The following is a 20,096-nucleotide window of genomic DNA, read 5'->3' as shown; positions in this document are numbered from 1 at the left end:
ATCCCAATCTCACTAGAACAGTAAATTACCGTTTCTTAATAGATTAGAAACTAATTTCAGTGACCGCCTCAGCGTGATAGAAAATGCCTGGACGCTGTACATTCTAATTTGTATTGCTCAATGAACGCGTTGACCAAATTCGAAAATGTTTGGAAGCATCTGTCACGGCACCTGGGCCCATAACCTCTGTAGCGGAATTGTTCGTATTTAACCCTTGTCGCAGTGGAGCGTTAGAATTATTGGAATATCCTCTTTGGGTATATTCTCTAATATGCCGCACCTACAAAAATATATTGCAACGTTGCCAAATTGCGAATCGTTACACACGATAGTGTGAGGAAGTCCATCTTTGATATACTGCAGAAATATTCTAAATCGCTCGTTTTAGGTGTATTGGGTGAGGTGAGGAGATTTTATGGATATTCACGAGGATATTCACGATTTGGTAACAAAATATGTATTCCTTATATGCGTGTCATGTTTTTGGCGCAACTTATTTTATTGGTCCAAGGATATTCTGTATATGCTGTTCCAAGGCACTTGGTCATGCAGACCCACGAATTGAAATCCATCTTTGCGAATTTCGTGGATATTCCGATCTAAATACTGTAGAAATATACCCGAGCAATTTTTCTGTGAGTGGCATATTTTTGGTCTTTAGAATTTGGTCAAAATGTCACTTTCAGCTGAAATTTGGTCATGTAGACCCACGAATTGAAATTCTTCCTTGCCAATTTCGTGGATATTCCTATCTAAATACTGTAGAAATGTACCCGAGCACTCTTTCTGTAAGTGGCATATTTTTGGTCTTAAGAATTTGGTCAAAATTTCATTTTCAGCTGAAATTTGGTCATGTACACCCACGAATCGAAATTCTTCTTTGCGAATTTCGTGGATATTCCGATCTAAATACTGTAGAAATATACCCGAGCACTCTTTCTGTAAGTGGCATATTTTTGGTCTTAAGAATTTGCTCAAAATTTCACTTTCAGCTGAAATTTAGTCATGTAGACCCACGAATTGAAATCTATCTTTGAGAATTTCGTAGATATTCCGATCTAAATACTGTAGAAATATACCCGAGCACTCTTTCTGTAAGTGGCATATTTTTGGTCTTAAGAATTTGGTCAAAATTTCATTTTCAGCTGAAATTTGGTCATGTACACCCACGAATCGAAATTCTTCTTTGCGAATTTCGTGGATATTTCGATCTAAATACTGTAGAAATATACCCGAGCACTCTTTCTGTAAGTGGCATATTTTTGGTCTTAAGAATGTGGTCAAAATTTCATTTTCAGCTGAAATTTGGTCATGTAGACCCACGAATTGAAATCTATTTGTGAATTTCGTGGATATTCCGATATAAATACTGTAGAAATTACCCGAGCCGAGCACCCTTTCTGTAAGTGGCATGTTTTTGTCTTAAGAATTTGGTCAAAATTTAATTTTCAGCTGAAATTGATAATGCAGACCAACGAATTGAAATTCATCTTGCGAATTTCGTGATATTCGATCTAAATACTGTAGAAATATACCGAGCACTCTTTCTGCAAGTGGCATATTTTTGGTCTTAAGAATTTGGTCAAAATTTCATTTTCAGCTGAAATTTCGTCATTCAGACCCACGAATTGAAATCCATCTATGGCGAATTTGGTGGATATTCCGATCTAAATGCTGTAGAAATATACCCGAGCAATTTTTCTGTGAGTGGCATATTTTGGTCTTAAGAATGTGGTCAAAATTTCATTTTCAGCTGAAATTTGGTTATGCAGACCCACGAATTGCAATCCATCTTTGTGAATTTCGTGGATATTCCGATCTAAATACTGTAGAAATATACCCGAGCACTCTTTCTGTAAGTGGCATATTTTTGGTCTTAAGAATGTGGTCAAAATTTCATTTTCAGCTGAAATTTGGTCATGTAGACCCACGAATTGAAATCCATCTTTGTGAATTTCGTGGATATTCCTATCTAAATACTGTTGAAATATACCCGAGCACTCTTTTTGCTAGTGGCATATTTTTGGTCTTGAGAATTTGGTCAAAATTTCATTTTCAGCTGAAATTTGTTCATGTAGACCCACGAATTGAAATCCATCTTCGCGAATTTCGCGGATATTCCGATCTAAATACTGTAGAAATATATCCGAGCACTCTTTCTGTAAGGGGCATATTTTTGGTCTTAAGAATTTGGTCAAAATTTCATTTTCCACTGAAATTTGGTTATGTAGACCCACGAATTGAGATTCATCTTTGAGAATTTCGAGGATATTCCTATCTAAATACTGTTGAAATATACCCGAGCACTCTTTTTGCTAGTGGCATATTTTTGGTCTTGAGAATTTGGTCAAAATTTCATTTTCAGCTGAAATTTGGTCATGTAGACCCACGAATTGAAATCCATCTTCGCGAATTTCGTGGATATTCCAATCTAAATACTGTAGAAATATACCCGAGCACTCTTTCTGTAAGTGGCATATTTTTGGTCTTAAGAATTTGGTCAAAATTTCATTTTCATCTGAAATTTGGTCATGTAGACCCACGAATTGAAATTTTTTGCGAATTTCGTGGATATTCCACTTTAAATACTGTAAAATATACCCCAGCACTCTTTCTGGTAGTGGTATTGCTTTGGTATTAAGAATTTGGTTAAAATTTAATTTTCAACTGAAAGTTGGTCATGTAGGCCCACTAATTAAAATTCGTTTTTGTAAATTTCGTGGATATTCTGATCTAAATAAGTATATTCTATGGATATTCTATCATCGTACATCAGTCGTTAATGAAAAATGAATCGTTTGCATGATACCATTGGCTACGTTCGTGTGGTAAATCATTTCAACGCAAGTTTTTAGAATATTCCGGTATATTCCATGAACCATTGACATCGATACTAAGCAATCTGAGAATTTCGGCCCGACTGCTACCCCTAATCCATTACTGACTTAGTTTGACATGGATTGTTATACTTAGTTACCACAATAAATTAAAAAACACTCCGAATGGAATAGAAATATTATACAGAGCGTTCTGTAGTTCATGGGCACTGCAAAAGTGAGCTCACGTGGAACTATTTACTACGTACTTAGATCGTGTGAGATCTGTACGAGGTGTTATCTCACGTCCTACCTTCTGATAGCATAAATCTGATAACAAACGCTTATCGGCCACGCGTAGTACTACTCCCAATTTCCTAAATAATGTGTATTCTTGGTTACAGGAGGCTTAAATGTGCGATCTAAACACCGCGCCCTTCTCAAGCTAACCTTCAGTGATAAACAACGCTAGTGCCTTTACGATCATCAATGAAAGCATTTTCGTCAGCAGCTCATTAGGGGATATTCATGGTTTTAATGGTAAGTGTCTTTTGTTTCATATTTTGAGTCCACACTCGAGTAAAAGGCGGCGGTGTTCGGCTAATCTACTCCCCCCCCTTTTTTTGAAAAAACTAGTATTTAGTTATGTTGAGAGAATCATAAAATATTTTAAATTATCATCATGTTTGCATTGCTTTTTAAATATGAAAAAATTAAAAAAACAAATCTTTAAATTTCCAGAATGTCGGAAACATTTGCCGGTAACTTAAACTACGTTTTTGGACACACTTTTCAAAAAAATGAATATTTAGAATTTTTTTGGAAACTTGTTTGAATATTTTTGTCGATTTTTAAAATACTTTACAATAGATTCGAACGTTGTTACAATCAATCCCTGATTGTTTTCCTGTCAAGCATAAAATAAAAATTTAAATTTACCTTATCCTAACGTTTTGTGGGGGGGTACTTTTTTAAAAATTAAAAATAAGAAAATTCCTTAAATAATTAACGAAAAGTGAAATTGTTAAACGACTGAGCTCATAAGTTTAAAAAAATACTAAAATTAATTTCAAACGATCTATCAGCACTTATTTACGAAGTTTGAAATTATTAAATTTTGAGATAATTTTTAAATGCTACTGTAGCAATCATTGACAAAAATTTGAAATTTTTAAGTTTCATTTTTCAAAACTGAAATTAATTAAAAAAATTGACCAGTCTTCTATTTTCTTCTGGACTTTGGATTTTTTTAGGCTCTGTGTTTCAAAAATAAAAATCAAGAATTCAAAAAAGGTTGATCCATATTTTGGCATGAGGATCAAAATTCACTGTACCGTCCAAATAAAACTAAAAATCTTCATAGAATTATTTAGCTGCCTTTGCGAGAAAACGTAACGAAGTTCGAAATTGCGCCATTCGACAGCACGTTCAAACGTAAAAAAAATCGCCTCGCATCGCCGCGAGCGCGTGCGACCACTTCAAGGCGAACGAGTGTCATCGCAACTCTTATTACCGTTGTATAATTGAGGCGTGGCCGTATTGTTAAGGAGAAACCTTGATTTTTTGTTTTGTCCTAATAACAAACTCAAAAAAAATTTCTGGTTAGCCATGGCTTAGGTACGCGAAATTTGGAATTACTCAATTATCCTCCCGGTTCCGTATTCGACCGCATTGCGAACTTTCTAAAAGAAGACGATTGCAATTACGCAACGAATTTTACATTACACTTAAATTCGGACGTTTATAGGCGTTCTAAAAATGGCACTTAATCGCGATAATTGCCATGTTAAAAGAGCGGGTCAAAAAAACGACATTCACCTGTGACAAGGACAAGGGGCACACCGAATCCGAATTCTGTGTGTCCTCTGCCGGAAGGTTTGTTTAATAATCAACGCTATGGGTAGGTGATAATTCGATAAGTGGATAGCGATAATTATCAATGTACCCAAATGGTACACTTCCGTTGGATAATAATTATCAATATCAATGTTTATTTTGCGCACATATCTGGGAATAGATTCCAAAAGAATTCCAAAACGATTTTTGGGTTGTCGATTTCAAAAGATCCCATGCATTCGGCTCGCTCGACATTGGTGTACAAACACTGCGAGCCATTTTCGTTGTGAGAAGAGCGAGCTCGAGCTATGCCGAGCTCGCTCGCCATTGGCATACGCTTCGAATTTTGTGACCGGAATCGTTTATAAACCCCGAAATTGACAAAAGGCTTCCAACACATCCGGATGGAAATTTTAGAAAGTTCAAGACCCCTCACGGACGTGCCCGCCCCCTATTTAACTCAAAATCGCCAAAAAACTTTACTGATGATGTCATCGGTGCATGATTTAAGGGTTCTTTGCAAATTTAAGGGTGAAGGAGTGTAATAATCAAATTTTGACCGTCACCTTAACTTTTTACGGACTACTTGATTCCGTTGAGAAGCTTGAGTTACCTCAAAACCGGCCGTGACCTTCATTATATTATATTATATTATGTTATTATATTGTATTATACAATCCTTTCTGGCCGAAAATAATGTTAGCGAATCAGTATTTTGTTACCGATTTATGTTTTCGCAAAGATCGCCGTTTTTTTAGGTTTAGATGAAAGATTGAAAAGGCGTGGCGCGTGTTTGGCCGTAGGTAAACGTCGTTTGCCACCGTGGACGTAGAGATGCGTATTATATTATATTATGTTATTATATTGTATTATACAATCCTTTCGGGCCGAAAATAATGTTAGCGAATCAGTATTTTGTTACCGATCTACGTTTTCGCAAAGATCGCCGTTTTTTTAGGTTTAGATGAAAGATTGAAAAGGCGTGGCGCGTGTTTGGCCGTAGGTAAACGTCGTTTGCCACCGTGGACGTAGAGATGCGTATTATATTATATTATGTTATTATATTGTATTATACAATCCTTTCTGACCGAAAATAATGTTAGCGAATCAGTATTTTGTTACCGATTTACGTTTTCGCAAAGATCGCCGTTTTTTTTTAGGTTTAGATGAAAGATTGAAAAGGCGTGGCGCGTGTTTGGCCGTAGGTAAACGTCGTTTGCCACCGTGGACGTAGAGATGCGTATTATATTATATTATATTATATTATGTTATTATATTGTATTATACAATCCTTTCTGGCCGAAAATAATGTTAGCGAATCAGTATTTTGTTACCGATTTACGTTTTCGCAAAGATCGCCGTTTTTTTAGGTTTAGATGAAAGATTGAAAAGGCGTGGCGCGTGTTTGGCCGTAGGTAAACGTCGTTTGCCACCGTGGACGTAGAGATGCGTATTATATTATATTATGTTATTATATTGTATTATACAATCCTTTCGGGCCGAAAATAATGTTAGCGAATCAGTATTTTGTTACCGATTTACGTTTTCGCAAAGATCGCCGTTTTTTTAGGTTTAGATGAAAGATTGAAAAGGCGTGGCGCGTGTTTGGCCGTAGGTAAACGTCGTTTGCCACCGTGGACGTAGAGATGCGTATTATATTATATTATGTTATTATATTGTATTATACAATCCTTTCGGGCCGAAAATAATGTTAGCGAATCAGTATTTTGTTACCGATCTACGTTTTCGCAAAGATCGCCGTTTTTTTAGGTTTAGATGAAAGATTGAAAAGGCGTGGCGCGGGTTTGGCCGTAGGTAAACGTCGTTTGCCACCGTGGACGTAGAGATGCGTATTATATTATATTATATTATGTTATTATATTGTATTATACAATCCTTTCTGGCCGAAAATAATGTTAGCGAATCAGTATTTTGTTACCGATTTACGTTTTCGCAAAGATCGCCGTTTTTTTTAGGTTTAGATGAAAGATTGAAAAGGCGTGGCGCGTGTTTGGCCGTAGGTAAACGTCGTTTGCCACCGTGGACGTAGAGATGCGTATTATATTATATTATATTATGTTATTATATTGTATTATACAATCCTTTCTGGCCGAAAATAATGTTAGCGAATCAGTATTTTGTTACCGATTTATGTTTTCGCAAAGATCGCCGTTTTTTTAGGTTTAGATGAAAGATTGAAAAGGCGTGGCGCGTGTTTGGCCGTAGGTAAACGTCGTTTGCCACCGTGGACGTAGAGATGCGTATTATATTATATTATATTATGTTATTATATTGTATTATACAATCCTTTCTGGCCGAAAATAATGTTAGCGAATCAGTATTTTGTTACCGATTTACGTTTTCGCAAAGATCGCCGTTTTTTTTTAGGTTTAGATGAAAGATTGAAAAGGCGTGGCGCGTGTTTGGCCGTAGGTAAACGTCGTTTGCCACCGTGGACGTAGAGATGCGTATTATATTATATTATATTATATTATGTTATTATATTGTATTATACAATCCTTTCTGGCCGAAAATAATGTTAGCGAATCAGTATTTTGTTACCGATCTACGTTTTCGCAAAGATCGCCGTTTTTTTTAGGTTTAGATGAAAGATTGAAAAGGCGTGGCGCGTGTTTGGCCGTAGGTAAACGTCGTTTGCCACCGTGGACGTAGAGATGCGTATTATATTATATTATATTATGTTATTATATTGTATTATACAATCCTTTCTGGCCGAAAATAATGTTAGCGAATCAGTATTTTGTTACCGATTTATGTTTTCGCAAAGATCGCCGTTTTTTTAGGTTTAGATGAAAGATTGAAAAGGCGTGGCGCGTGTTTGGCCGTAGGTAAACGTCGTTTGCCACCGTGGACGTAGAGATGCGTATTATATTATATTATATTATGTTATTATATTGTATTATACAATCCTTTCTGGCCGAAAATAATGTCAGCGAATCAGTATTTTGTTACCGATTTACGTTTTCGCAAAGATCGCCGTTTTTTTTAGGTTTAGATGAAAGATTGAAAAGGCGTGGCGCGTGTTTGGCCGTAGGTAAACGTCGTTTGCCACCGTGGACGTACAGATGCGTATTATATTATATTATGTTATTATATTGTATTAAACAATCCTTTCGGGCCGAAAATAATGTTAGCGAATCAGTATTTTGTTACCGATCTACGTTTTCGCAAAGATCGCCGTTTTTTTTAGGTTTAGATGAAAGATTGAAAAGGCGTGGCGCGTGTTTGGCCGTAGGTAAACGTCGTTTGCCACCGTGGACGTAGAGATGCGTATTATATTATATTATGTTATTATATTGTATTAAACAATCCTTTCGGGCCGAAAATAATGTTAGCGAATCAGTATTTTGTTACCGATCTACGTTTTCGCAAAGATCGCCGTTTTTTTTAGGTTTAGATGAAAGATTGAAAAGGCGTGGCGCGTGTTTGGCCGTAGGTAAACGTCGTTTGCCACCGTGGACGTAGAGATGCGTATTATATTATATTATATTATGTTATTATATTGTATTATACAATCCTTTCTGGCCGAAAATAATGTTAGCGAATCAGTATTTTGTTACCGATTTATGTTTTCGCAAAGATCGCCGTTTTTTTAGGTTTAGATGAAAGATTGAAAAGGCGTGGCGCGTGTTTGGCCGTAGGTAAACGTCGTTTGCCACCGTGGACGTAGAGATGCGTATTATATTATATTATGTTATTATATTGTATTATACAATCCTTTCGGGCCGAAAATAATGTTAGCGAATCAGTATTTTGTTACCGATCTACGTTTTCGCAAAGATCGCCGTTTTTTTTTAGGTTTAGATGAAAGATTGAAAAGGCGTGGCGCGTGTTTGGCCGTAGGTAAACGTCGTTTGCCACCGTGGACGTAGAGATGCGTATTATATTATATTATGTATTATATTGTATTAGACAATCCTTTTCGGGCCGAAATACTGTTTAGCGAATCAGTTTTTGTTTACCGATTTACGTTTTCGCAAAAGATCGCCGTTTTTTTAGGTTTAGATGAAAGATTGAAAAGCGTGGGCGCGTGTTTGGGCCGTAGGTAAACGTCGTTTGCCACCGTGGCGTAGAGATGCGTTTATATTATATTATATTATGTTATTTATTGTATTATACCAACGCTTTCTGGGCCGAAAATAATGTTAGCGAATCAGTATTTGTTACCGATTTACGTTTTCGAAAGAGTCGCCGTTTTTTTAAGGTTTAAGATGAAAGATTGAAAAGGCGTGGCGCGTGTTTGGCCGTAGGTAACGTCGTTTGCCCACCGTGGACGTAGAGATGCGTATTATAATTATATTATATTATGTTATTATATTGTATTATAACAATCCTTTCGGGCCGAAAATAATGTTAGGAATCAGTATTTGTTACGCTCTACGTTTTCGCAAAGATCGCCGTTTTTTTTAGGTTTAGATGAAAGATTGAAAAGGCGTTGCGCGTGTTTGGCCGTAGGTAAACGTCGTTTGCCACCGTGGACGTAGAGATGCGTATTATATTATATTATATTATATTATGTTATTATATTGTATTATACAATCCTTTCTGGCCGAAAATAATGTTAGCGAATCAGTATTTTGTTACCGATTTACGTTTTCGCAAAGATCGCCGTTTTTTTTAGGTTTAGATGAAAGATTGTATAGGCGTGGCGCGTGTTTGGCCGTAGGTAAACGTCGTTTACCACCGTGGACGTAGAGATGCGTATTATATTATATTATGTTATTATATTGTATTATACAATCCTTTCTGGCCGAAAATAATGTTAGCGAATCAGTATTTTGTTACCGATCTACGTTTTCGCAAAGATCGCCGTTTTTTTTAGGTTTAGATGAAAGATTGAAAAGGCGTGGCGCGTGTTTGGCCGTAGGTAAACGTCGTTTGCCACCGTGGACGTAGAGATGCGTATTATATTATATTATATTATGTTATTATATTGTATTATACAATCCTTTCTGGCCGAAAATAATGTTAGCGAATCAGTATTTTGTTACCGATTTACGTTTTCGCAAAGATCGCCGTTTTTTTAGGTTTAGATGAAAGATTGAAAAGGCGTGGCGCGTGTTTGGCCGTAGGTAAACGTCGTTTGCCACCGTGGACGTAGAGATGCGTATTATATTATATTATGTTATTATATTGTATTATACAATCCTTTCGGGCCGAAAATAATGTTAGCGAATCAGTATTTTGTTACCGATTTACGTTTTCGCAAAGATCGCCGTTTTTTTAGGTTTAGATGAAAGATTGAAAAGGCGTGGCGCGTGTTTGGCCGTAGGTAAACGTCGTTTGCCACCGTGGACGTAGAGATGCGTATTATATTATATTATGTTATTATATTGTATTATACAATCCTTTCTGGCCGAAAATAATGTTAGCGAATCAGTATTTTGTTACCGATCTACGTTTTCGCAAAGATCGCCGTTTTTTTAGGTTTAGATGAAAGATTGAAAAGGCGTGGCGCGTGTTTGGCCGTAGGTAAACGTCGTTTGCCGCCGGGGACGTAGAGGGGCGGGCCCACGGGAGAGCCCTAGCTATGCCGAACTCCCCCTTGGCTCGCTCGGCATTGGTGTACGAAAAATGCCAGCCAATTTCGTTGTGAGAAGGGCGAGCTCGAGCTATGCCGAGCTCGCCTTCGGCTCGTTCGGCATTAGTATGCCCTTCGCATTTTGACCGCAACCGTTTATCAACACTGAAATTCTAGATGGTGGTTGATTGGTATACGAGGCACGTGTGGTAAGAATCGAAAGTCTTTGGTTATTTTACTTAGTTGGGGAAAGAGTTATTCAGAATTTTTGTTTGAATTTTTATTTCAACAAAAGTTTAAAAAATAGATATATTATATTATATTATATTATATTATATTATATTATAAGAATTATATTATATTATATTATATTTATATATATATTTATATTGAACTATGGTTCCCTCTATGGAGATGGTACAAGTGGATTTCGTCCTATGAATGATTAAAGATAAAGATTCCAAAACGTTCTCAATCAGAGTATAAGACGTTGTCCAAATTTTAATGGGATGCGTAGCAGATTCTGGGATTGAAACCAAGATTTTATTGGCATTCCAAAATAATCTCAAAGATGCAATGATTCCACCCCGAAGGGCTAAGGATTTTGGGCGTTCCGACCCTAAGGGTGAAAAAATTGCCTTCCAGATCTCAAAAGTGCTCAAAACAGTTGTTTTTACGGTTCTTGCGATGTGATTTACCCGCCAACGGTTTCCCGTTTAATGCCCGGACAACGCACTTGACGCTCTGGTGGTCTAAATCCGAATGCCCTACCGCTATCTTTCCTGGACGTGTCCCTACTCTTTTTTAATTTTCAAACACGCCTACAAAATGGCGCTAATAGGGTAAATCGGCCATCATTAATTATTAACCAATCGATTTCGTTTCCTTACTCCAGTAAAAGGGCATGTATTAAAAACCAGATTTCCCGGTTGCTTAGTTCGCGCTTCTCATGATGGTCCATGATCAGCTGTTTTCATCATGTAAAAGACATTAATATTGTGTTACTGCCAGTCAAACCCTAAACGAAATTCACTAAACCTTTGGTGGATGATGCGATAACCGAAATTGGCGAATACTCCACCCGTCCGCTCCAGGTGTCAGATCTCAGTGCGGTACACGCCTGAATTTATTAATTAAAATTTGTACAAGTCTGTGATATTTACATAACGTTTTCATCTACCGATTTTTTTTTAATAAAGTGTATTTTAACCTCAATTTTTATATTATTGACCGTAGTAAAGTGAAAGGCTTCTGTACCTTCCCAAAGCCGTCCGCAATTTTCCTCCCGCAATAAAACTAATATTTGTACATTATGAAAAAGGAAAGTTTCCGCACTTTTCGATACGTTTGTGGATTATGAGTGAATGTAATTAAATTAAAAAGTAACGGTGTTACGCAACGGCGACCGCGAGTCGTTTACATCGATTTCGGTTCGCGTGGGACCGAAAACAAAAGCGGGGCGCCGAAATTTTTCCAGGTCGACCTTATCTTTACGGCCTTCGAGATTGCGATAAACGCCCACGTTAGTCGAACGCCCCGCTACACCCCTCGCGATCAAATCGAAACGCGCGATTTGCCGCCCGCACGCTTGTTCGATGTGGGATACGGACACACGTCGTTAATTGTCTTTTCTTTTTTTTTTTACAATGCGCGAACAGTGTGAATCCAGGTGTGAATTTATTGCCGGGCGGATCCGGCATTAAATTAAGCTCGCTCACAAAAAAGTCGCTATTAATACGCCTCGTGTGGCAGTAGCAGCGGTAACAAAGTAATTTATGAGGTTAAGTGTAATAAATTTGGCAAGGTCACGCTTGCATTTTACCCAAAGCGCTGAAATTTTACTACCGAAACGAGAATAAAAATTTCGAAATTAAGTATTTATGTTGCCAACGGTGCCTCGCAGGCATCAGACCTTTGACCACTACTTTTTTCGTTGTGCCTAATATAGCGCTACTGCGATTTCCTAACCCTTGAATCTTGCTTCTATCCCTAGGATCCTTGGACCATTGGATCCCATGGAACACATCGAGCGCCTTGGACACTTGGAACCTTTGAATCATAGGCCTTGGAGACCTTTACCCCATGAAACCTTTAAATAGTTGAGATTTTGGATCCTTAGACCTTTATTAAACCTTTGTATCCTTAGAGTATTAAGTATTCCGTTACAATTTTGACATCTTAGTCTGATTGAAACCTTTCCGGGATATTATTCAAGGATTCTTCGTGGAATTCCTTTGGTAACATTTTGGAGTCTTCTCTAATCAATTTGAAGTCATTTGAAATCCACTCTCCATAGAGGCAACTCTGGGAAGAAACTACAAGCAGAGCCACCTACCTTTCAAGTCGAAACGATGGACATTTCGCGGCACTTTTGAATTTAGATGGCAATCGGCTCGATGTGGATGGTACGAATGAACTCCTACGTTGTGTAATCGGTTCTTGTATGTGTTGGGACGTGCGACATAACCGGGAAGGGAATTAAATAAAAGACATAACTTTGGTGCGTAAGAAATGTCAAGAACAAATAAATGTAATGCGCGTAATATGCACATAACAAGACCATGCCAGAGAAACCTTCTAGGGCACAAAAACCCCGGCATACGCCACACAAATACATGAAATAAATCACCTACAGCAATAAAATGCAAGAGAAAATACACATTAATAAAACATCTCAAATTGTATGATAAAAATCAGATAATCAAATTAAATGCAATTAAACAAGTTCATAAAAACAAAATACACAAGACATCATAAATGCAGTGGAAAACATGATAAATCAATTCAGTACAAAAATACATCAAAATACCTGTACGATCAATTGAGCTAACACAACTCGTAAAATAATAAATTGCATGTACATAGGAAACATGTAAATGGTGTGACTCTACTCCAGCCTTCATTAACATAATTTTAATTTAATACGAAAAGTACATGTGAGAATGCCAATAGCAAGTATTCATGTGAAAATAGATTACCGCTCAAGCAGAACATATTTTAATTAGAGGAAATGTTAATGAGAGGGCCCCTAAATATCTCGCATAGCTAAGATGCTAAGAACTGCCATCCGCACGAGACGAGTTGGCAACAGAAGAAGAAGAAAACCGGGAACGTATGATGCCTTCCGTCGACCTCGTCGCCATCTTCTTCACTCTCCCCTAGCTTCGTTACGAAAATCGCCTAGCGTACGACATCATACAGAGCATATCATATTTTGTTTCAGATGTAAAGGTGTGTTGCCTAACCATAAGGGTGGATTATCACAACTGAATCCTCAAAAAAGTCCCTGGAATATCGTTACATTGAAATCTCCTTACGATGTGTAAGGTGAGATCCTTTTGCAATTTTCTGGTAGTTTTGCCGTAACCCTCCCACTGTGATCTTTGATATCTTGAAATTTTCTCATAATCTTACTTGCTGGAAATAATACGAGACAATTGTTAGGAATCGATTTAAACTATTAACTCGATTTTGTAGGCGTGTTACAAATTAAAAAAGAGTAGGGGCGCATCCATGACATTCGGTTTTGGAGCACGAGAGGGCCTGAGAGCGTTGCCTGAAATAAAAGTTGTTCCGGACGTTAACCAGGAGAAGCCGTCAGCGAGTAAATTCAGTTGGCGTCCGAGCTCAGCCTCGATTAAAACCGTCCGTCAATTCGAAATGCACAAAATGCAAAAAAAAAACAAATATTCAATCGAGAAGGGTAGTCGGTACTGCATTTAAAAAAAGGCGACTTACTGATAACGTGTACGGAAGTAAATAAACATTACGAGAGTCGCGAACGCAGCAGTATCACTGGAAGGCAACTAACCAGATGTTTCCTTCAGAAAAGATTATCGTGGAAATTCAGTAGAACTGTACTCTTTCGGCGTCCGATAGTTCTAGAACTGTCGAAAATCTATAAAAGTACGATCGAACTTTTCCGGCGGATTAATACGCAGAGAGTGACAGTTTTTAATCAGACGATACCATCAATAGCACGAGAAGAAAAAAATCTAAGTAAACTTCAACAGTATTCCTTCAGGAGATCCAGGTTTCATTATGTATTGTCCAACTTTAAGGTACAATCCCTTCGAGAAGAACGGTATTGATATGAGTAGAACAGATGCACCAGACGCCATCTTGGATGTTTTGACATCACAAGGCCATGACCTTCCGTCAAGGGCGGGGTCTTGAATTCTGGTCCAAAGCTGTAACCGTGGGTTTTGGTTCAAGGTCGTGTTTCTGGTGATGGCCTTGGGTTCTGGGCCTTCGATTTTGGATCAAGGCTAAGGTTATGTGTTGGAAGGATTTTCCCGACGGATGAATATCTTAGGATAGCTCAATAAAAAAGATTTGTTAGTGTATCAGTTTACAAAGTTATTGTAAAAGCCTGAACCGTATAAAATTAATCTCAAAAACGCAGTGGAAATTCTCGAGCACGGTCTTGGCCCGTCAACAAGGCCACTCCTTATTTAAGCAAACCGGAAACGTTTTTTTCGTCGTCGTCGGGTAAATTACAAGGCCACGACCTTGTACCATAGAACAAGGACATTTGATTTTCCAAGGTTAACTTGTTTTTCGAATTCTGATATGTACCATAGAGAAACAATCGATTTCAGAAAACGCTATAATTAAGGTAACGTAATTTTTTTGATTGATGTGAAAAAGAACGATCGGTTCTATTTAAGAAGTTACGATAAATTGAATTGAATAAAAGACGATTTCAAAGGAATTAAAAAAAACTGCAAAATAATTTCAAGGGCATTTAAAGGAAATTGTAATCATAAATCTCGCCCGAAAAGAAAATTTGTCTGCATTCTATAGAAAATCCATCATACAAACATTTTTGGCAAGGGCTTAGCACGGGGGATGGGGGGGGGGGTTAAGAACCCCTTCCCCGGAATAGAATATTTTTATGAACATTTCCCGAAAGCAGGTGTCATGGTGTCATTTCAAGAAAAGGTAATCCATTTTTCTGGTTAGTCCTGGGTGGTAATCAACTCCCAATAGACCCCCCCCCCGATGCTTCAACCTCCCCCAAAAGTTTTTAAAACTCTCTATATGAAATCTCTTTTGAAAAGAAAATTTGACCGCATTCTGCAGAAAAGAATCCTACCAATATTTTAGGCGAGGGTGTAGCACCGGGGGAGGAGGAGGAGAGGTATGGAATATTTCATGAAAATGTCCGGAATGTAGCTGTCATGGTGATATTTTAAGAAAAGGAAATAATTTTCCTGTGCTGGGAAGTATTCAATAACTCCCTCCCCCCCTGCTACCATCTCCTCCAAAACTATCAACCCTTAAAACTCTTTGTATGAAAATTTAACCGCATTCCGTAGAAAATAATCAGAGAATTAAGAAAAGGTAATAAATTTTTCCTGTGCTGGGAAGTATTCGATAACTCGATAACCTTCTTCGATAACTAACTTCGATAAACCCCCCTCCCCCGCCCTGTTCTCTCCTCCAAAACTGTCAACCCTTCAAACTCAGTATGAAAATTTGACCGCATTCCGTACAAAATAATCAGAGTAACATTTTGGGCGAGGGTGTAGTATAGGGGGGGGGGAGGGTGGAATATCCCCCAGACATGAAATGGTTAATCAAAATTCCCCGGAACCAGCAGTAGGTAATGTTGATGTTTTAAGAAAAGTTAATTTTCTTGTGCTGAATACCGCCCTCAGACCCCCCCCCCCCCCGGTGCTTCGCCCTCGCCCAATATCATATCATCACTTTCTATGGATTGCAGTGAAATTTGCAGTGAGATTTCCCCAAAAAGTGCCTGTATTCCATAGGAAGTAGTCATACAAATATTGGGTGGATGGGGGGTTATGCAATATCCCCCAGAAATGGAATACCTTCCAGGAATAAAATATTTAATGAAAATGTTCTCGAAAGCAGCTTTCATGGTGTTACTTTAAGAAAAGCTAATGAATTCTTCATGCACGGGGGGGGGGGGTTAGTCCAGACCCTCCGGCCCTACCTTCTCCCCCACAACTGGTATCCTTGTTAAAATATCGTTCGAAATTTGACTGCATTCGGAAGAAAATAATCACACAAACATTTTGGGCGAGGGCATAGCACCGGGGGTCAATACTCCCTTCCCCCCCCCCCCCCCCCCCCGCCAGGAATGGAATGTTTAATGTAAATTTCCCGAAAGCAGCTTTCATGGTGTTACTTTAGGAAAAGGCAATAAATTCTGCCTGTGCTGGGGGGTATTGGAATCCCCCTCCCCAAGATCCCCCGGTGCTACCATCTCTCCCAAAATTGTCAACCATTGTAATACTCAGTATGGAATATTTTTCGGAAAGAAAATTTGACCGCATTGCGTAGCAAATAATCATTGAAACATTTTGGGCGAGGGCGTAGACCCCCCCCCCCCCCCCCCCCGGAATGGAATATTTAATGAAAATTTCCCGAAAGCAACTCTCATGGTGTTACTTTAGGAAAAGGTAATGAATTCTTCCTGTGCTGGGGGTATTCTATACCCCCCAAGACCCTCCGGTGCTGCCTTACTCCCCCCCCCCCCCACGAATGGACTCTTTCATAAAAATTAAAGTGAAAACAGTTCTAAGTAAATCATTGAAATAGTAACTTCGGCTTCGCTGCCTCACCTCCTCCGACGTTGGTGAACTGCAACTTCAATTTTGATGCCTTTGAACCCTTGCCCTGAAACAATGAAGTTGCGAAACGAAACTCGGCAATCGCAACAAACCCGCATACGTATATCAGTGGAGAAGCGAAGCGTTACCATCGCGACACAGGTGGAAGATTGTTTATTTAATGAGACGCAATTTAATTCGAAAAACAAGTAGACGACGCTCGTCTTCCTCATACGAATTGAATTAATCAAAGACAATCAGAAGATCTAATCTAAAACTCCGTACGAGCTGATATTAAACATAAACGTTATGAGGGCGTAAACCGGAAGCGTTAAATAACAATGAACCTGCCCCGCTTCAATTACCACCCACACTTCCGGCGATGCACGTAGGTACTCTAAAAGTAGCGCTAATAGAACCTCTTGTGCGTATTTAAATTGTGGACGGTGGCGCGCCCCAGGGTTCCGATTTTGGACCCGACGGTAGCGCGGAATTGATATCCGTGGAAATGACGTCGTAAAGTTAATAACCGATGGACTGACGAGAAGGTAAGCGAAGTTATTAACATAAATTTCATAGGCGGTAGCAGTAGGGACTCTCTTGCGCTCTAGAACCGATTTTTTTCTAGAAACGTTACGAAGAAATTAATAAAAGCGTTTTATGTGGCAATAATGTAGTGAGTCGATTTGAGTATCAGACTTTATTATATGAATTGCAAAACAGCCTCGAGGCCTTTTAAACGCAGTGTGCCTGTACCGATTTCAAATGCTACAAGTTCTCACGGTTATAAACCCTTTTTAGATTCAGACATTCTTCTTACGTTACCACATCTTCGTATGTCTTTATATTTGTAGAAAGTGGTTCGCGTTGAAGAGCCTTTTTCAGCGCACGCACACGTCGTTGCATATTCTAATATCTTCGTCAACCCAGATCTCCTTGCCGTCGAGCTTTTCGGCCTAATTGGCGCGCCTCGGGGGTTGACGGCACGACCGTCGCTTTTTCGTGAGCCGAAGCGCGCCGGTGGTGGTCCACGAAGACGTCAAGCTGGCCATTGACATTAATGGCTAATATTGTAAATTATGCATCGACAACTGCAATTTTTTTGCTTTTATTATTGTCGTGACGACTTCATCGGGCGGGTCGCGCTCTCATGCAGATCGACTTTCCCTTCAAAATAAGTTTTCACATGTGAACCAGAAACTTTTAAATTTCAAATCTAGAAGTCTCGATGTCTTTCTTGTCTTGATCATGATCTTGAAATCCTGAAATCTTAAAATCTTGAAAGCTTGAAATCCTCGTTGAAATCTTTAATCTGGAAATCTTGAAATTTTGAAATCTTGAAATCGCGAAATCTTGAAATTCTGAAATCCTGAAATATTAAAATGCTGAAATCTTGAAAACCTGCAATCTTTAATTTAAAACTCTTTAAATTTTCAATTCCTGAAATCTTGAAAGCTTGAAATCCTCGTTGAAATCTTGAAATCTTGAAAACCTGCAATCTTTAATTTAAAACTCTTTAAATTTTCAATTCCTGAAATCTTGAAAGCTTGAAATCCTCGTTGAAATCTTGAAATCGTGAAATCTTGAAATGCTGAAATCTTGAAAACCTGAAATCTTTAATTTAAAAATCTTTAAATTTTCAATTCTTGAAATCTTAAAATTCTCAATGTTTTCCATTTGATCTTCATAGTCTCATTTTCGTATTTTCAAAGTACCCATGCAGTTTTCTTGTCTGTAAATCTTCTCCACATTTTCAGATCTTCCAATCGTAAAATCTTTAAATGTTCAATTAAGTCTGCTTCTTCTTCTTCTTTAATTTACAAATGTTTAACTTTTTAAATTCTGAGATCTTAATTCAATCTTTCTTTCCCATGTAATTTTAGCAACTTTTAAATCTGAATATCTTGAAACTTCAAATCCTGAATTTCTAGATTAGAAACTTTTAATTTTAAATCTAGAGGTCTTGATGTCTTTCTTGTCTTGAAATCTTGAAATCCTGAAAACTTAAAATCTTGAAATCGTGAACTCCTCGCTGAAATCTTAAAATTTTGAAATCTTAAAAACCTGAAATCTTTAAAAATGTTTAAATTTTCAATTCCTGAAACCCTTAAATTCTCAATTTCGTTTTCCATGTTACTTTAGCAACATTCAAATTTGAATATCTTGAAATCCTGAATTTCTAGCTTAGAGATTTCAATTTTAGAAGTCTCAATTTTTTCTTGTCCTTCAATCTTCAGATCTTCAAATCTTCAGACGTTCAAATCAAATTCTCGAGTCTGCAAATTCAAAGACATCTTACCTTTCTTCAATTTTAAAATGCTTAAATTTCCAATTCTTGAAGTTCTCAATTTTTCGTTTCCATCTTATTTTAGAAACATTTCAACGTAAAGATCTTGAAACTTGAAATCTTGAATGGCTAGTTTAGAAACTTTCAAATTTCAAATGTAGAAATCTCGATGTTTTTCTTGTCTTGAAATCTCGAACTTCTGAAATCCTGAAATATTGAAATGTTGAAATCTTGAAAAACCCATGTAATTTTAGCAACTTTTAAAACTAAACATTTTGAAACTTCAATTTCCTTAGAAACTTTTAAATTTCAAATCTAGAAGTCTCGATGTCGTTCTTGTCTTGAAATCTTGAAATCCTGAAATCTTAAAATCTTGAAATCGTGAAATCTTGAAATTCTGAAATATTGAAATGTTGAAATCTTGAAAACCTGAAATGTTGAATTTAAAAATGTTTAACTTTGCAATTCCTGAAACCCTTAAATTCTCAATTTTTCGTTCCCATCTTATTTTAGCAACATTCAAATTTGAATATCTTGAAACTTGAAATCCTGAATGGCTAGCTTAGAAACTTTTAAATTTCAAATGTAGAAGTTTCGAATGTTTTTCTTGTCTTGAAATCTTTAAATCTTGAAATTCTGAAATCCTGGAATATTAAAATGTTGAAACCTTGAAAACTTGAAATCTTTAATTTAAAAATCTTGAAATTTTAAATTCCTGGAATCTTAAAATTCTCAATGTTTTCCATTTGATCTTCATAGTCTCATTTTGAATATCTTGTAACTTCAATTTAACTAGAAACTTTTAAATTTCAAATCTAGAAGTCTCGATGTCTTTCTTGTCTTCAAATATTGGAAAACTTGAAACCCTGAAATCTTAAAAATCTTGAAATATAGAAATCTGGAAATTTTGAATTCTTGAAATGTTGAAATCTTGAAATTCTGAAATCCTGAAATATTGAAATGTTGAAATTTTGAAAACCTGAAATCTTTAATTTAAAAATGTATCAATTTTAATTCCTGAAATCTTAAAATTC

At 37.3% G+C, this 20,096-nt stretch overlaps 1 protein-coding gene across 2 annotated transcripts in view; it reads left to right on the top strand.

Moving 5' to 3' along the window:
- Positions 1–20,096, top strand: part of LOC116160965 (Krueppel-like factor 12) — a 94,823-nt gene that overhangs the window by 691 nt on the left and 74,036 nt on the right. For both annotated transcript variants that reach the window (XM_031474120.1, XM_031474119.1), the window contains exon 2: positions 3,221–3,356. In XM_031474120.1, coding sequence (XP_031329980.1) covers positions 3,345–3,356 — 12 coding nt within the window. In that variant the 5' untranslated portion in view covers positions 3,221–3,344. The remainder of the gene's footprint in view (positions 1–3,220; positions 3,357–20,096) is intronic.

Source organism: Photinus pyralis, unplaced genomic scaffold (genome assembly GCF_008802855.1).
Source record: "Photinus pyralis isolate 1611_PpyrPB1 unplaced genomic scaffold, Ppyr1.3 Ppyr1.4_LG10, whole genome shotgun sequence".
Classification (NCBI taxonomy): domain Eukaryota; kingdom Metazoa; phylum Arthropoda; class Insecta; order Coleoptera; family Lampyridae; genus Photinus; species Photinus pyralis.
Note: the sequence above shows the minus strand (reverse complement) of the source record. Positions and strands in the feature narration are given on the sequence as shown.